The sequence below is a fragment of the Lycorma delicatula genome, chromosome 3, assembly GCF_047948215.1.
Source record: "Lycorma delicatula isolate Av1 chromosome 3, ASM4794821v1, whole genome shotgun sequence".
Classification (NCBI taxonomy): domain Eukaryota; kingdom Metazoa; phylum Arthropoda; class Insecta; order Hemiptera; family Fulgoridae; genus Lycorma; species Lycorma delicatula.
Genome location: NC_134457.1, coordinates 40907943 through 40928618, shown reverse-complemented (window position 1 = coordinate 40928618; position 20676 = coordinate 40907943). Strand labels below are relative to the sequence as shown.

Sequence of the window (20676 nt, the reverse complement as noted above, 5' to 3'; positions counted from 1 at the left end):
AGTGTTTTAGTGGGATTAAAATATATAAAAGTATTGAGACATTTTTTAATATTCATTGAGATGCCTTTTTTCTACTTTATCATTCTTTGCTTGTTACATATTTATTCTTATACATTATTTGCTTTTTTAGAGCAGACCTAATAACATTTTTATAATGAAGGTTATTTTCATTTCTTTTTTTATCTGTAAATTTAGGTTTTATAAATATAGTTGTAATAATAAAGTTTTTGTGAAGAATTGATTCATTTCCAAACTCATTGTTTGGAAATGCAAACATTTTATTATCAAACATGCTTCAAATAGAAAAATTACAGATTTATACTCTAAATCAAAGTATACATTCAAGCATAATAGAAAGGGACTCATACTTAAAATAAAAAGGTATTTATACTTAAAATTATTATTAAACTTAATAAATTATTTAAAAAAAATAATAATAGTAATGCAACTTGTAAGATAGTACGTATATAAAAACAAGGAAGCAATCATCATAACAAAAAATTTTTTTATTTTTTTTAAGAGTACAATAATAAATGCACAAAACATACAACAAATAAGAAAAAATTAGAACTAATTTTATTCAAAAATAAATAAATACAAAAAAATTATATATATATATACACACACGAGGACGGTAAGTCAACTATTATCCGCAATTTAGTTATATTTTTGTTTATGTTGGTAGTACTGTCGTGTTGCATAGATGACGCATGAGTGGTTTAATTGTTGTTATGTCTGTGCAGGTTTGATGCTGCTAGGTTACTTCCATTATCGCTGCCTTGCCGTTAACCATGACTGTTCCGCTTTCTGTTCGCACCAAAGAAGAGCAACGTTCAGTGATCCGTTTTTTGTGGTCGGAAGGTGTATCAGGGGCCGAAATTCATCAAAGACTTTCAGTACAGTATGGGAACAGTGTGTTACTGCAACAGAGTGTCTAAGAATTAATTGAAAAATTAAAAAAATTATCGCACAAGTGTTACGCACGACGAAGGAGTTGGACGACCGTTTACCACCACAAATGAGGAAAACATTGAGAGTGCACATGACATGGTTTCTTAAGGCAGACTAATAACTATTGATGAAGTGGCACATCATCTACAAATTAGTCACAGTTCTGCCTACGAAATCATCCACTACAGACTTGAGTTTCATAAAGTCTGTGCAAGATGGGTTCCAAAACAACTCACACAGTTGCATAAACAAACACGCTTGGACATCTGTCAAAAACATTTAGATCGCTACAGTCTTCTTAGATCTTTACGATCTTCTTAGACAGAATCATCACTGATGATGAAACACGGATCCATCATTACGAGCCGGAGAGTAAACAGCAGAGTTTGGAATGTAAATATCCAAATTCGCCCTGCAAAAAAAAGTTCAAGACCCAACCATCCGCAGGAAAACTGATGCTTATGGTTTTTTGGGACATAAGGCCCAGTACTGCAGCATTATGAGAAAGGGGCATGACAATAAACAGTGCGTGTTACAGTGAGATGCTTACTGCCAAGAGGAAGCCTGCAATTTGAAGCAAACACCAAGGACAGCTCTCAAAAGGTATTGTGTTGTTTGGTCCACTCAAAGAGGCATTAAGGGACCATCGATTTACCTCGGACGAAACAGTGAAAGAAGCGGAGCATTCCTGGCTTGCAGCTCAATCGAAAACCTTCTTTTATGAGGGCATCAGGAAGCATGTGCAACGATGGACCAAGTGCGTTCAAATGCAAGGGGACTATGTTGAAAAATGATTACATGTAAGTTTCCTATTTGTATTGCAATAAAATTTATAACTACATAGTGGGTAATAATTGACTTACCCTTTTATATATATATATAAAGTACCTTGGAAGGATAGGCATCTCCAGCTGCCAGAAATTGTTTATTGCTGTCATATAGTAGCCAAAGTTGTGATTCATACTCAGATTCATAAAGGAATGGACTAAGAAGTGAGCAATTCGGTGTAACTTCAGTAGCTTTTCCAATATGGAAAGGGTTAAGTCAAAATAATTTGGTAGATCTGTCTACATGGTGGAATCACATCACGTGTTGCCAAAGGAGAAATTTTAGAGTCACTAGGCCTGTAAATAAATTTTTTAATTTATTGAACTGTTAATTACTAAAATTAGAAAAAAATGCTCTAGAAATGTTAATTTCAATGGAAAGCAGCGTAAAACAAAGATAAAAAAACCTGTTTTGAAAAAGTTTATCAGTTTCACTACCAGTTATTCGATAACTTAACTATAAACATTTCCTAATTAAATAAAAAAAATTATCAACTTTCTGGTTCATGTTTTACAAATCTTAATGGAAAATTCAGAACTCATTTATTTCTAAATCATAAAATTAAAACTAAATTAAGTTATATAATTCTTCATTCAGTTTTTTTTTCAGAAAAACCAAAGAAGTTATAATGAAAACATTTAATTACAATAAAAAAAATTATAAATGATATATAATCTATGGAGTTGTCTGTAAGAAAACACATTTCAAACTTACCAGTGATACAAGCAATAGTTATACAGGTACCAGCATTAGAAAAAACTGGACTAAGAGAACATGCTAGGAGATCTATTATTTTATAACAAATTCACACTATGAATTACTATGGATTGGCAAAAATGATTAACAGAAAAAATACACACAACTTTCATTATGTTTCAATAATTAGTAATAACCAGGGTTATATGATCAAAAGAAAATGATCATCATATCATTCACCAATTTACTGATAATTCGAGGTTAACTTATCATTTCTTACTAGGCCTTGACTGACATGTGAGAAGACTAGTTGATTACAGTCAATGTGTATTAATACATAATTTTAGTAGGTAAGGTGAAGATCATTCATTAGTCATCAATAACGAGGGAAGATCATTCATGTAGAAGCAAGCACCTGTAAGGTTAGTTTGAGTAGCCTGCATCCCTCAAGAATGATTTTTCATTAATATAGTACAGTCCTGTTAAAACAAACTTTGTTAAGGTTATCTGTAGACAATCTTTGCAGTCCTTTTATTACATTTTTCAATATCTATCAAATCTACATAAAATTAACAACTCCTTTAGTAGAACTTTCATGAAAATAATAAATCTCATCACCGCAACATTTTCCATAAAATTTAATACTTTAGTCCTGTATTTTACCAAATTGATCACTCCTTTAAAATTACGCAGTGCTGATCTATTACAATGCTTCCCACTGTCTTTTTTGCAGAGAGTAAGGTGGCAAGTTCTTACTTCTGCAGTTACTACTTTGACTTAGATATCACAGATTTAAAAAAATTTTGTTTTAGCATGTCTTGTTGGGAAATCTTTCTCGCATATCTAGTATAAAAATCAGTCAACAGATTTAAGTATTTGGAACATATATGTTAAAATAGTTTGTTAACATTTATAAATAAATGTTACCAAATTCTATTTAAGAATTTATACTGATCATGTTTATGGATTATACAACAGTGCTGTTACAGGGCCAGATAATGAACTGTTTTACACGTCCAATCTGGTGAATAGGATATTGGTGTTGTAAATGAATGGTTTCAAGTAACAATGGATTACTACTTAATATCCACAAAATGCACAAATTAAATTTTATTAAACCACAAAACTGATGTATTTATTGCAAATTTTTCATTCACAAGTAATTATAGTTTATCAACTACTGTAACATTCTTAAGATTTGTACTGATACTAACATGGAAGGTTCTTGTAAACACTTGTAATAAACAGGGCATACTGATACAGTTCTGAATAATGGAGAGGAAAACTGTGAATAAGTGATGTATTATGTCTCTGTATATCCACTGATGAATTCCAGAATTACTTATCTTTTGTTGAGATTTTGTAGAGCAAAAAATATTTATTATGCGAAAGAAAATTATTCATGTTAATTTTCCTACATTAAAAATACACCATTACCATTTTTGAAATCTGTTCTTTTTTCAACATGGAGGTCCACTTCATTATTTCAAATCTAAACTCATGTTTTTACTGCATTTTTGGATACGAAATAATATTTTAAGGCTTTTTTATTCTTTGTATTTTTCTCTAAACATAGTGATTATAAAGCTACATGGGCTGACAATTATAAATTTACAAAAACAATAAATATAGTTTTAATGCTAAATAATTTTTATCAGCTTTTTTTTTTAATTGTTGAAAATTTCTTGAATTTAACAGTACATTCAGTAATGTACTGGAAAAATGTGTATGCATGAAATTAATTTTTAACAAAAATTCAACAATAGTGAGAAAAACATAAGTATAATAACAACAACGTGATAACGTGATTCTACCTCTCACTGTAAACTAACATGCGTTCAGAGAGTTGCTGTGCATTTAATTGTGGAAGTGTAATGACAAAACTTTCCTAATTATTACTTGTATTTTTACTTCATTACTTTATAAAAATGGATGGATATTAACTAGTAATATTAACTCCAACATCAATACAACACAGCACATTTTTCAATTTGTTTCCAAAAACTTTAACCAGCTGATGTACAGGAATGTCTTTTACATATGCCATTATTGTGGTTTTTAGTTTATCAATCACATGTGATCTATTGCAATACACTGCTTGTTTCGCTGCCCCCCACAGAAAGCAATCTGGAGGAATCAAATCAGGCAATTATAAAGGCCACAAACCCCTCAAAATGATTTGTTCACAAAGAAATTTTGTAATCATTGACCTGTTAGCCGTGTGCAATGTGGAACAATCTTCTTAAAACCAACGGCGATTGATTTTTCATTTCTGTTAACTGACTAATGAAGTTTGTTAAAACAGCATAATAACAATCTATTAATAGTATTTTTAAAAAAAAAACTAAACCGTAACATGCGTCCTACTCACACCAACCCAGACTCCAATTTTAGCTTTATGTAAAGATTGTGCAATTCATGGGGATTAGTGTCAACTACAGTATTGTATTTTGTTAATTAATATACCATCTTAGATGAAATCACGCTTTATCTGCAAAAAAATGTAATGTCAATGATATATACAGAATTATGGTCAATAAAATGTTTAAACCATTGACAATAATTTAGTCTTTGGGCGCATGATCTGTAGGTTTCAGTTCTTGGACACAAATTACTTTGTACAGGAAAATTTTTAGTTCTTTTCTTATAGTTTTATATGCGGTAGCAAGTTCAATATCTTGTTGCTGTGCTATCTTATGCATTGACTTTGGTAGGTTTTTGGCCTCAGCATCCGAAATATCAGGCGGCTTCTGTTTGTTTACTTTAGGTGCTCTTCTACTTCAATCAGGGTCTTCAACAGAACCTGTTGCCTGAAATTTTTCGATAAGAGTTCAAACTGCAAGGTGGTGAGAAACAGGAATATTTGGAAACTTTTCAGAAAATTTGTGCTTCATTAAATCAATATACTAGTCACCTTCACGAAAGATGTGTTCCTCTACCGAAAGAACCATTATGTTTCTCGCAACTATCGATTCTAATAAATAAAACAAAGCATGTTCAATCACATCTCAATAACTGACGTCTTGGTTTATTAATGAGCAATGACCAAAGAATCCACACGGCAACCGACCTAATGCTGAAAGAAGTCAATGCACCACATAATTCTAAAGCATGTTGCACAGTGACTTTCCCAATGTATTATTGCAAGAATTAGTTGGAAATATGTGGAATAATGAATGGGTCATTTCAGAAAAAAATACATTGCCAGAACCGATGTGTTATTAAAAATATTGAGACCGATATTTTGGCCTTATTACACAGCTTCCATAAAGGAAGGAGTGCAATTGCTACTCTACCTTATGACTCCATAGCAAATGTATATTCCAAAAGCACAGTTACCAGGATTAAAACTTCACATGATGCCTGGTGATGAAAGAAGAAGGCTTGAATTCAGTAGCTGGATTGCAGAACTGGTTGTAAATTATACTAATTTTTTGTCTAATATTATTTGGTGAAATGAAACAATTTCTCCAATAATGGAATGCACAACTGAAAAAACAACCTAATCGTCAAGAGAAAATCCATTAATTGTCAGAGAAGGACACAATCAAGTGAAATTTTCCATAAACTTCTGGTGTGCCATCACCAACAATCAAATTTTGGCAGTGAATTTCTACGAGGGAAATCTTATAGGAACTTGATAATGTCAATTGCTGGATGAGGTTCTACTGCCATCTATTGATGACTTAGTTTACACTTTCCACCATTTTGTATTTTTAACAAAAAAATATATTTCTCAGGAATGGTTAATTATATCAAGCTGAAATTTTGTACACTGCTAGGTTACCTACAGATTTACTTATATAAAAATAATGAACCTAAACTTTCAAACCCACTTTAAAATGGCTGCCATGTAAACTTTCTAATTGTTAATATCTTTGCAACCATTAGTTTTTTTAAAATGTAATGATAAATATAAATGTTATAGAAAAAGTTAAACATTATGTGACAAAGAAAGTGACACCTTATTTATTGAAATCCATTTATAAATAACAAAGTTTCAGCAAAAATTCTTTAAGTGAGTCACTTTAGATTAAAAAACCAGTTTTCATTTCCTCCTAAATAAAATTAAATAACTTGAAACTACCTGAACTGGAATAATTTTATTAATGTTATCATGTAATAACTTATAATATTTAAAATATTAAAATAAAATAAAATATTACTGAAATCAAAATATTATAATATTAATATAGAAAAACTTAAATTGCTTAATAACAATTATTGTAATTAACAAGTCAATGTTGTAAATGTAAACTAGTACCCAGTTTTTCTTTTGCTATTGACCAAGTGAATACTGTACGAGTTAATTAATTATCTTTTTTGCCATTATCTTATTCACCATGGCAGGTAATGTGAATCATATTTATACTAACTTAGAAATGGCTGATATGCATTTAATGTAAGGTCTTGCAAGTTGCAACACCCTTGAGGCTGTATCAGAAACACTTTTTCAATCAAGTGTTACCTTCTCACACAATGTTTTCATCAATTTATAGACACGGTTATTAAACAAACTGTTGTTTATTTTTAAGATTTATTTAATAATAGATTATCATATCAGATAATAAAATATTAACAAAAGAGATTACAGTCGCTGTTTAAATTGGTGGTCCTGCTTCAAAATACATGCATCCAGACATTTTTCATTGACTGCCAAACTCTTCAAAGGCCAGGTGTCTGAAGAATCCACTCAATTCCATTTAGAATTCTTGTCTGCAATTCTTCTATGGAATCCAGAGAGGTGTCATAAACAACTGTTTATACACTTGTATTACACTAATATTACTAATACTATAATATTAATATATTATAATAGTATTAGTGTAATACTAATATTAATTATATTAATCATTGTGTAAATTCTGTTTTCTCCTTTAATTGTTAGGGTTGCTGTTCTTGCGGAGTTTGATGAGAAATCCTTAACTGAGTTTATTACATTGTTATGAACCAGGAATCCCATTCCAAATTGAGCACATTTTTCATTGCTTTTTTCTGGAGGTTCTTTGCAGATATGATACCCTCCCCAATTCCACTGGGTCTTGATCCATGTTCCATAGTTCTTAAAGGGCTCTGTTATTAGAATTTTGTGTTGGTCAAGCATGTCTGTTAGGTGTTTTAGTTTGCCGATTTTCTTTAGCGAGTTTATAGTGTTTGTTGCAAATTGCAAAAACTTATTTGGTTTGTTGAATTTTAGTCTTTTATTTGTCCATTGTTTGTCATGTATCTTCTGTTGGGCTTCCAAGGCTCTGATTTGCTGTGATCTTCTAAGTGATACCTCGCATCCAAGTGCTGTCTTTCCTTGAATCTTTGGTGTTGTGTGTCCAAGATGGTGGATTCTATTGTTAGACGACTTTCCATGTTTGGTTAATTGTCTGTTCTGATGATCAAAATGTTTCTGGCTGAAGTCAGATTTTACAATTTCAAATTTGATTTGTACAGATGACGGATGAGGTATGAATTGAATTTCAATTTAGTTCATCAAATGAGATTCTCCATACTTCATTTGACTATCCAGAGCACCACTGGATGCTAAATCCAAATTTATGATTTTAATTTTGGAGAAAAATTTTAATTTAGATCTGACATCAATTGAGGTAACCTTCTGTAATTAAAAATTTTTTCTTGATTGTTTTTTTGTGGTATTTTTCATATGAAAAATGCCACGCCTGACTGGGATTCAAACCCGGTACCTCCGGATGAAAGGCCGAGATGCTACCACAAGTGCCACGGAAGCCAGCAATTCTGGTGTTAATCAAAATATTATGTTATAATAAAATTGTTTACTGAAAGAAACAAGCAGGATACATTTTTTAATACTTGTTCTTTCTTATGATAAAATTATTCTGACTGAACATATAAAACTATAATTAAGGAAATAAAAATCAAATGTAAGTTCAGTTTTAAAGATTTGTAATTAAAATATGAAAATATACTTGGTTTGAGGCAATAGTCACCAGTTTACCATACCGCATAGCCATAGTTAATTTAGAAAGTCATAAAATAATAAGCGGCTTTTAATAATGAAATAACAAAATTTTGTAAAAGGTTTTTTGAAAGTATATCTTATCGAAAACTTACATGGAAATTATAACAGCAATTTTGATCAGTTAAGGGTGGGGAAATTTCATAGTTTGATGAAGAAGCACAGGAATGCCTGATAATCAAAACTAGCACATTTAAGAAGTTTAAACACACAAATGTGTATGAATATAAAAACTGTATGAATATTATACTTTTCAGTACTGCAAACTTGAGAAAATATCTCATTTAAAAACTGTTTAATATATGTGTTTATTTTTATAATTATAAATACAATTACACTATGCTTTTATTACAATTTGACTATATAGAATTCCACTCATACTGAAAAAGCACTATAAAACCATAAAAGATGTTTTGATTAAATATTAAAATTGAGAAAAACTGCACTTAAATTCGTTCCATATGTAAATAATTAAAAAATATTTTAATTATGGTCATGTTACAAATCATCTGCTAAATTAGCAGAATAGTATTGATGCTGCATACAATACATAAAAAAAAAGAATTAGAAAAGATAGCTGTGATAGAATTAAATTTACTCTTCTGCTAGGATTAGCGACTAAATAATAATGTATTTGGATACAACAGAACAATTTTATATGATTATTTATATCCTGATTATTTTCTATGCTTGATAATTTTCATAGTACAACATAACAGTACTTACTGAAAACAAGACATTAAAAATAAAACAAAAATATTTTGCATTAGTCAATCTTTTATAAAATTATGCTAATATGTGTTATAATAATTTTTATTAAGAAAGATGAAGAAGAAAACGAATTGATTTATGATGGTGGGATTTTGTAGCAAGGTAATGATGGGATATTCATGAATACACGTTACATTTTTAAAATTTACAGACTATTTAATCAATATCCATATCATATTTTTTTAATTTTATTTATAACATCAAATAATTTTTTTGGTTTTTTCAGTAAAAATTTTAAACTATTTCTTTAAGATGATCTAGAAATTCAATGTAAATTATCTCATGTTTATATTAGTTTTCATAAACATTAATTTATTTAATGATGTAAAAACTCATATTTATGTTAATAAACTCATGATTAATTTGTAATAAATTTATAAATATTAGCTTTTATAATATTTTTCATACATAATGTAACAAAACCTACTAAGATACCAGAATCATAAATAATAAGGTAAAACGCTAATAAAAAGGGGATTTACATGTACATCCTCTTTTTAACCACTTTCTTATTTGGAAAACAAAATTTATCACTCTCCTACTGGTGTATTCTGGTAAAAAAATAAATAAAAAACAAGTTATGATGGGTAAACTCAAAATTGCTTTGTTCAAAATACAGTAAGAACAAACATACTTCCTGTTTTAAAACTGTACTATGACAGGTTGCTGTAATGTAATAATGCACAGTCACTCATTATTTGTAAATGAAATGGATTGTAAAATGAAACAATATGGCATATAAGTACATTTTATTTACTTCAAAAACATATTATATATTTTTCCAAGTAGTCACCATTTACAGCTACACATTTCTCCCAACGGTGAACCAGTTTTGTCATTGTCAATAAAAAATGTTGTTAAGTCTTTCCTTGATCCATGATCTCTACTATCCTTAATTCAACATTCATCATGAAATGATTATCCTTAATATCTCTTTTTAATTCCGGAAAGAGGTGAAAATCCCAGGGCACCAAATCTGGTGATTTTAGAGGGTGTGGAATGGGTTCAAATTGCAACTTCACAAAAGCCTCCAGTTGTATGCGACGTTAGTAACTAGAGCACTGCTATCATCCAGAATTATCAGCTCTGTAGATTGTCAAATAAACATGTGTCTCTTAAGGTGTATTAACATATCTATGTATACATAGAATTTAGTGTTAACCCAGCTTCAAGGCAATCAATCACATACACATTTGGAATCCCAAAAAACTGTCAAGAGAATTTTTTACTGAAGGATGTGTTTTGAATTTTTTGATTGTGGCAAATCATAATGCAAATATTCCATGTTCTGATGTTTTCCTTCTGAATTGTAATGATGCATCATAGTTTCACCTTCCATCGCAATTTTGAAAAGGAAGTCATCTGCCTCGTCATGATACATTTCAGAAGTTGCTTCCAATAGCCCTTTGTTGTTTGTTCTTTTCTGTGAGTCGCATGGCACCCGATACTAATAAATTTTACAGTAGCCTAATTGTAAAATAATGTGTATTACTCTTTTTTCAATATATATTTTATGCGGAGTGGCGATGCATTGTTGTATATGTGAACTAATTTTGAATCAATTCATCCATTTTTGATGCTTCTCATCGGTCACAAAAATTGACAGATTCACTCAGAGACAGAACTGTAAGATTCATCCTCATTATTTGCTTAATCAGCTTCTGATGCAAAAAGTTCTACTGACTACCTGCTCACAGTGCTTTGATAAACAGTTTCATCACCATTAACAGCTTTTAGAGAACAATGAGAATGTCACTAGCATTCACTTTTTCTGCTGTTAAATATAAATGCTGAATGTTGTTTCAGATGCGTTAACATAACAGCTGTATTCAACTCCATAACAATGGCAACTGACAGAAATCAGGAATCAATGGGTTTTTAGAACAATAGTAAAAAAGGGATGAAATTTCAATATGGCAGTACCTGTCACTTTGTGTGACATTTTATTCTCCTATTATAGTCCAGTGTGCATTAAAATTCAGCTACTCTTGTAGAAATGATCTATTTATGATGTATATCTGTAAAACAACTGCCATTAGGGTATTCAAATAAAAAATGAATTTATTATTAATCTTCATGCTTTTCACTGCGAGACATATTTTAAAGCTACTTTAGCTTCCAATATTAGAGACATTAACAGTAATTGTACCATTTCTTATACTCCCATCATACAAAAAAGTTGACTGTCAATTCTGTACAACTGACTTAACATTAACATTGTCATTGAAAATTCTAACCAGAAAGGAATCTCTAAAGATTCAAAAACAGATGAAAATCACTTGGTACTATGTCTGAATTGTACAGAGGACAATATACTTTTTCTTGGACAAATGAGTTGTAGGATTCATGCAGCCTTACATGGCAAAGCATTATTTCAAAACAATATAAATCTTGTGTGTTTTGTTCTCAATCATGCGATGCCATACTTCAAGGTCTCACAGTAGGAGATAACATTTAGAACTGAGCATTAACAAAATTATGTAAAAAGCATAACTCTTATCCATCCCAAAAAATAATAGGCACTACATTATGAATAACATTGTCTGCTTGAATTTGTACTTCTTTGGCAACACCAGTGTGCCTCCATAGGCTGTTTTGACTCATGTCATGTTAAGACATTCAGAACTCAATACCAATGACAATATGGCCTAAAACATCTTAACTTTCTCCTTATACTGTATCACAATGTCGGTCAAGTACTATCAGCTCATTCAGTTTTTATTTCCTCAGAAAGTATCTTTGGGATCTAGTATGATCACGAATTTCTAGTTTAGATGAACTGAAAAATTTGATAAAGAACTGACATTTGTGAACAATTTACTCATACAAAGTTTAGAATGCATTACAAGAATTAAATCCTCACTTATCACAGACAGCTGCCCATAAAAAATATAATTATCATGTCATAAGTGTTTAAATAAACTCCTAGACCAATAATTACACTATTCATCAATCACACATTTCGACTAAACACTTATCCGATGATAAATTTCAACTACCTTCATTAAAAAAAAAAAAGTAGTCACACTTTATTTTATAGTCGTCAAGCTACCAAACTGACTTCAATCAAGCACAAAATGAGATGTAAAAAGGACTTATTCTTCTCATAACGATTCAACAGTTTGATAAAACACGAGGGTCATCAACATAAAATAATGACTGCAGAGGAAATGTTCTCAAATAATACCTTCTGAATTTGCCTTGTAAAAACAAAATACATTAAGTGCAATGATCACATGTTCAAAATACTAAAATTAATAACAGTTATCTATTTTTTTTCTTAATGAAGAAAAACCTTACGTAATTGTATTAATCTAGCTGATACAACCTGTACAAGCTTGAGTACTTTAGATGGAATCTGTCTTATACAAGTCAGAAGTACTCTAGCTATATGATACTATTTCAGTTATTAGCCAAAAAAGCATTTTATAACAAATCACCTCACTTACTTAAATTTTATTACTTTAAGCAATATTATCATTAAAATGAATAAATCTGAACATATAGAATAAATGTAGAATATGAATGTGAAGAATTAATCTCAAGCACAGCTAGTAAAAGAACACATATAACAGTGAAAATCACATCCTGTTGTAAACCATCAATCAATAAAGGAAGTAAAACCAATAATCATTAAAAATATATATAATTTTATACTAGAGTGCAGTTTCATTACTTCTAATAAAAAACAGGTTGCAAACACAAAATAGTGCATGAAGTGGGTAAAACTAAAGGCAGTGATACACAACGTAATGCTTTTATGATTTTCAATATAATTATTAAATTGGAAAAGATGATAACATTAATAACTTTTCTTCAGTTATTTTCTCCTTTTAACAACAGGAAAATATAAAACCCCCAAAAATGTAAATTTTTATTCGGTTAACATTAAAGGTATAAAAAATGTAATAACTATAGCGGAAATAAATTGCCAATAAAAAACAGCTAAAAAAGATGTTATGTTAAAATTCAGTATTAAATATATTAGCTGTGAGCTACATTACCTTAAGATCTGGACGTTGTTCTTCAACTGAATTGATGGGAAAACTTCTTCAGGATGTATTCCGCTATACAACTCAATTATATGAACACAATCTGCATGATGCATCGTAACGGATGGACAATTAGGTCTAACTCCATGGAATGTCAGATCATAGTCTAATTTAATATCACCAAGACTAGCCCAGTACTTAGCAACAACAAATTCTAATACTAAACCTCCCTGATAATAAAAACATAAGAGAAATGTAAATAAGTACGGATAAGATACTAATAATATCAAATGTATTCAAAAAGGCTGATTTAGCACAGGCAAAAATATTCTTGTAGAAAAAATCAATCTATTAAATCTAAATGACTGCGTAAACAAGCTAAATAAACTTGTGTGAATAAAAACTGAATTAAAAAAATGTATAAAATCTTAAAAATTTATAGTACTACAACAGACCCATTGGGTTGGTCTAGCGATGAACTCGTGGTCTAAGGTTCAAATCCTAGTAAAGGCAGTTACTTTTATTCAGATTTGAATGCTAGATCATGGATAGTGGTGTTCTTTCGTAGTTGGGTTTCAATTAACCACACATCTCAGGAATGGTTGACCTGAGACTGTACAAGACTACACTTCATTTACATTCATTCATATCATCCTCTGAAGTAATACCTTATGGTGGTTCCAGAAGCTAAATAGAAAAAGAAAGTGCTAAAAGGGACAAAACTGTTTTATTCTTCCAGCATCACAGTCAAATCTTTCTCTTCAGCAAAACATCGGGAGAAATTTTCCTTACGACGGGGGTAAATGCTAGATTTTGATGTACTGGTGACATAATTGTGAAAGCAGTCATGCCACTATAAACAGTAATACAACTAGAAAAACAAAATCAAGAAAAACTACAAAAAATCAAATATGAAACATCGGTTAAAAATAGGTAAAAGTGCAGAGGACAGTACAGTGCAATATTTAATATGTACAAATATAAACACCAGGGTTCTAACTAAATATTAATATAGTACATAAGGACAATACACAACATCATCCAAATAGGTTTTAACATAAAACTGCACAAGTAGGCAGGTAATTAATAATTACCTACCCTATGGATTGGAATCCTTAGCTGTGGGCATCAGATGCATCCTCAGGTTACGGATAGAGACAACTCATCGGTATGACGGTTAGCTGTGAATATGGGGCAACCTGAATAAGCAGTCACAGACAGGCAGTGGCAAGGCCTGAGATGCGGTGGGATACTGTCAAGAAGAAGGACAGTGCACCTAAGAAATGCCACTAAGCTGAGGGAGAATCTTTTAACGTGGCGAGTATCAGCCACCAGTAAATAAGCTGACTCAGCCCTCATGTATAGTGGCGGAAGACTTGGGCAATGGCAGAGTAAAGGAAAACAGCTGCCAGAAGCTTAAAAATGGCTTTGAGACGAGGCAATCTTATTGTAAGAATAGCCTGCAATGGAAAATTTGATTAGGAAATAAACAAATAGAGCATTTCTCTGAGGCAACACTTGTACTTGAAGGGATGCTATGAGAAGAAGGTTACTAGGAGAAATAAAAGTTGGGATACAGACAGGAAGAGCTACAAACTGGAATAGTGAATATGTAGGGACATTGACTGGGAAGTTGAAGGAAGCAATGGACACAGTAATGGCTGAAGTCTTGAAATCCTAGGGCTGAGCAAGACAAATGGCATGGGAAAGGGAGTAAGGAAGAAAGAGGCTATAAGTTGCTGTGGAGTGGAGGTAAAGAGTGTAAACAGTGTAGATGTGGAATATTTCAATGATGGGTAATTAAATTAAGCTTACATATGGGAGGAGAGATTATCCAAGTCTGTGCCCCTCAACAGATAAATAAAGAGGAAGATCAAGAAAACTTTTTGGAGGTTGTGGAAGGTTTAATAAGAAAGAATAAGTTATGCGTCATGGGAGATATGAATGCACAGATTGGTAAAGAGATAAAAATAATTTTTTTTTAATAGACACAAAATAATATACTACTATAGGCAATATTAAGCAGGATAAATGATGGTAAAATGATAAAGGTCAACGTTAATGAGGCATTTGTCTGTTGATAATTATGTTTGTAATAAAATTATAAATTTGCAATAATTATAAATGTAATTTATCCAAATTTAACCTACACTCGCTAACCTTGACTAGCGAGCGAAGCGAGCGTAGGTTAAGTTTGTTAATTATAACAAACGCGTCGGCAAGCAGTTCTGTTTATGATTGCAGGTTGATTTATAACGTTATCCGACATGAATTAAACGAACATTTATAATCGGTTTTTTTTTTTTAAGTTAATTTATTTTACTCGCAATGACAACATCCAGAGTACCCGCATATTTTTTTCTTTTCCACTGGACCAACCGTTATGTATCGCTTCACAGAATGAGATGAAATAGCATTTTATAGCGTGTGAAAATATCATGCCTGACCGGGATTCGAACTCGCGACCTCTGGATGAAAGGCCGAGACGCTATCACTCGCACCACGAGATTTAACCGCTCAATATCACACGCATTTTTTGAAATTGTTTTTTTTTTCGCGTTACGAATTTTGATAAAAATGTAAGATAATGTCAAGCATAACCCGAAATCGAACCCAAAACGTTTTATCCGACAGTACTATTTTCTCGAAATTATTATTTTCATACCGTTTACTATAATAAAATTAATATAACCCGTAATTTAACAATCTGTTTTATTTTATACGTATATTGCAATAACTGAAGCTAAATGTATTATAAAAATGACATTAGAGGTTACATACTAATGAAACGTGTAAATAGATTAGTTTTTTTTTACCTGCGGATCCACAGTTAAGTTATCGCTTCAGAGAATGAGATGAAATATTTGTAGGGCGTGTGAAAATGCCATGCCTGACCGGGTTCGAACCTCCGGACCTCCGGATGAAAGGCCGAGACGCTACTACTCGCGCCGCGGAGGCCGACAAATAGATTAGGTTGCATAATATTAACCTAAAATACAGAAACATCTTATATTACAGATCTAAATTACAAAATAACTACAAATAAATTCAAAAAAAGTAATAATTTAAATTTTTACTGAGGGCGGTAACATAAATAATGAAGGGTCGGAAAGAAAAATGATGTATTAATTTAGTAATTAATATTTCTGAAAATCAAACAAATTCATGATAAGTGTTTTTGATTAAAAAAAAAATTTTTTTATCAGACGGTGTTATATTCAAAGGCTAAGCGTTTTTTATATAAAAGAAAAATGTGGAAAAAAATCTGGTTAGAGGACACGATGTAACGATGTTTTTTTAATATAGAAATCTACGATAATCAATTTAAAAAAAATAATTGAAGTAAGTGGAAAGAATCGTCGATTTCGGAACAGTTTCAACGAAAGACGTTTCTAAATACTATCGGTATTGGAAACCACATACTGTATTCATTCCATAAAAGTGGATTAATTTTTAATCCCCTATAAATCTCTGATTCAGTAATTTTTTGGTTGCGTGTATCAACCCCGGACGATAAAATTAATTTTTCAGCAATTTTAGCATTGTCACAAGTAGTTACACACTACTGAAGGAAAAATAATGTAACCTCACTACATTAAAACTAAAAAGATTATTTGTAATTTAATTAATTTTTGATATACTTAAGCTTAACTAATTAATTGAAAATAACACAATAAGAATTTAATACCTTTACGAACATAGTTTTTCATATAAGTAAGTTTTTCATATAGGTAAGTTTATAGTGTTTCATATAAGTAGTTTTTCATTTAAGTAAGGTAGACAAAACGATTTAAGTAAATTAGAAATCGCGAAACATATGATTTGGTTATCACGAAACATATGAGGTTATCAGACTAAACCGATTACAGGATTTCTTCTAAAGATGTATATTTTGAAAATATTTTTATTTAATGTTGTTTGTTATTTATATTTATAACTTTATTTATTAAATTTTCTGTTGTAAAAAAAAATCATGTTACAAATAATTATACACGTTAAGTAAAACCGATAAAAAAAACAACGGTCTCTCATTTTGCCAACTTAAATTTAAATAAAGAGATCTGTATTTAAAATAGTACCTAATTGTATAAATAAGTAAATAAGTAAAACTATTAACCGATTGTAATTAATACATTAATTAATATATATTATTTAGTTTTATTTACAAATATTATTTATTTAAAAGTTATAAACGTATTTTTTTAAAAATATTCTGGTAAACAAAAATAGATGACCGCGGATGATTATCAGACTCAAATCTTTTGTAGACCCCACAAACCTGTCAAAAGTTGTTCAGATTCCGAACCGAAAACATCGTTTATCGTTTCGTATTAGCTTAAAAAGTTATTTTCCTGGATTTAAGGTAAAATTAGGGTAAACTTATTGAAAAGCAGCATATTTATGCGAGGAATAATAGTTTTTAAGTATTCAAATTAATTATACAAATTAATATTCAATTTTGGCCGGTTACTGATTTATTATAAAGCCACGTGCTTTAGACTGTCTAATGTTAAAAAATTAGAAAATTCATTTTTATGAAATAGATAAATCATTTAAATTGTATTTAATATAATATTTATTGTTATGACATTTATATGTTAATATGATTTTCTCATTTTTTTTAATAAAAAATTGTTTCAAGGCTGTAGTCTTTTGTCCATGCTTTCATGGCAACATTTTGGTTTTTATAAATTGCAAATTCTAATAATTTGTAGTTTGTTCAATATACTGCTGCTTGCAGTCATATATATATATATATATATGACTGATATTTTTAAAAATATAATGAATTCCTACAATTTAAAAAAAAGATGATGCAATCAGTTGAAATTTGCTACAGCCTAAATTAGGTGAAGATTATGCAATGCAGTTTATTGAAAAATAGTTTTACAATCTATTAATTTATTGGTAAAATGTTTATCAATTTATTAATTAAATTATTCATAATAAAAAATGTACGGCAAAGATTGTTACATATACTACAAATAAGGTATATGCAGAAAGATTAATTATTGTTTAAATAATTAATAGAAAAGTGCATATTAGGGATTATGACATATACTGAAAACAAAGGTATATGCAGAAAGATTAATTATTGTTTAAATAATTAATAGAAAAGTGCATATTAGGGATTATGACATATACTGAAAACAAAGGTATATGCAGAAAGATTAATTATTGTTTAAAAAAATTAATAGAAAAGTGCATATTAGAGATTATGACATATACGGAAAAAAGGTGTATGCAAAAAAATTAATTATTGTTGAAATAATTAATAAAAAAAAATGCACCAAGGATTATTGCATATACTGATTATTTCAGTTGAGGTAACGCACCAGTTTACATAGACAGCTTTCATATAAAGGCTGTTGTGAATAAACTGCTGCTTTAAATTTTAATTTGCATCTATAGCTTAAGAAATATTTGGGTAATGGCTAGTTCATTTTCTCAAGAAAAAAAAAAGAAAAAATGTAATTATTCAATGAATTTAATCAAAAATGCATGGGTTTAAAATTAAAACCAGTTATTACTGGAATTTTTTAAGTAACTGTTTAATTAAAATTTTTAAATTAGATAATGTTTATTAGAATGATGGAACGAGACCAGTAGAATATTATGCTATAAGTTGGCAGTAATATTATGCTTTCATTAGTTCTGAGATCACTTGTAGATCCTAGATAACAAAATGAATTCAGTTGTTATTAGCAGTAATATTACATTTATTTACAATCTGTAGTGTTTTACACGTATTCTTTTGTACATGTTTACAGACTATTTTTCATCTAATATTATTTTAGTAATATGGAATTCAAATAGGACATAAATAAGTTGTTAGGCTTTTTAGATACACAAAAGTGACATTATTATTTAAACTATACTTCTATAATTTTTTCATGATTTTTAAAAGTAATTTTCAGTTAATTAAAATCTGATTGTGATATCTAGCATTCTTAACAAAAAAATCATACTAACACATGCACATCTCCAAACATTTCAAACAATAAATTTCTGTAATTAGAATGAATTCTCTCACAGTTTTGACAAACTTTTCATTTATGAGACCTTCGCTATTTCGCAGTCTGAAATGCACTGATTTTCACAGTACAATGCACTTCATAAGTTCAATAACTCAACCGGTCTTCATAATTTTTCACACGCACAACTTCAGTTACACTACTACAGCATATCTAAGTTTCAATGAAAATGATGTACGCTAATGTATATAAGGAACTTAAATTTTAAGTGAATGATATTTTAGTACTTCTCGTACCTCAAAACGTAAAGAAAATTCAATTTCAAACCCTCCGGTTGACTGAAAATAATATACTTTTTTTTCAAAAAACTGTTAAAAAATTTTACACAGCTTTATTGTTACATATGTTAATTATCAACATTCATTCATTTATCACAAGAGATCTTAATCATTATGAAATGAATTATTTCTCATTTTAATTAATTAATTATTTACAATGAAAGATAATTTAAGATTTATGTTTAATTTTCATGCGGTTCCATATTTCTAGAAAGTTGAAACAGAAACCGATTGCATCTTAAGTCACATGATACAAACCGACTTTAACCATCACCTCTTATAAAATCTTTAAACAATTTTTTTCATCACCGGTCACTGTAGAATCACAAAAATTAGTTAACCGGCTAGTTTTTTAGCCCTCCAATACTCCTTCATTCTTTCAATGTCCAACATCCTTCTTTCTTTTGACCGCTTTCGATTACCGTATTCTTTCTTCTCCTTCTGGACCCCTTTCGTTAGTCTTTCTGGGCCCTAGGATTTTCCTTGTATCAGTCTTTCAGCAAGTTCCAATTTACCTATTCCCCTTTGTTCAGAGCTTTGCGTTTGGATTACCGTTGTATAGTAACTGATCTTGCCCGTCCTTGAGATCTGTTTCATATTGTATATGTTCTTTGTAAGGCCATAGGATGTTAGAATTTACTGGTACTGACAATGTTTGTTCCCTTGTCCATTTCATTTAGTCTGTTAACTTCACCCGAGTACCTAAATTTTTTTCATATTTTTAATTTGTTTGAAATTTGTCCACAACAATTTCGGTGTGTTCTTAATGTACTTGATTTGCCTTTATATATATAGTCAATTATATACTCTGAGAGTGTTGATTCAAACCAAAATTACAAATAGAAGGCAATTAATATTTAATTGTGGAAAAAGACAATAAAAATATTAACCAATATGTAAAAATTACTTAAAATTTGTAAAAACTTGCAGGAAGGGTTTATAAGTACAAATAAATTGTACAATAAAACATGAAACGATTACTAAAAGAATCAGGACATTCGTGAAAAACAAAAAGAACTTTTTCATTTGGTCATTCAATAATAATAAAAATAATAAAAAACAAAGGGATAAGTTACAATTATAGTTTATATAAAAATATACACATAACAGTAATAATAATTATAATTTTAACCCCTCAA

At 30.0% G+C, this 20676-nt stretch overlaps 1 protein-coding gene across 6 annotated transcripts in view; it reads right to left on the bottom strand.

The window, feature by feature from the left end:
• Window positions 1-485: 485 nt before the first annotated feature.
• Window positions 486-20676, bottom strand: part of LOC142321528 (tripeptidyl-peptidase 2-like) — a 100351-nt gene continuing 80160 nt past the window's right edge. For 5 of the 6 annotated variants that reach the window (XR_012755652.1, XR_012755649.1, XR_012755651.1 and 2 more), the window contains exons 3-5: window positions 16041-16213; window positions 13237-13454; window positions 486-2075 (exon numbers count right to left, since the gene is read on the bottom strand). Coding sequence is in view for 2 of the 6 variants with exons in the window: in XM_075359683.1 (XP_075215798.1) it covers window positions 1991-2075; window positions 13237-13340 (189 nt within the window). In the remaining 4 variants the exon portion in view is untranslated. The remainder of the gene's footprint in view (window positions 2076-13236; window positions 13455-16040; window positions 16214-20676) is intronic. The other variant, XM_075359684.1, reaches the window with a different exon arrangement.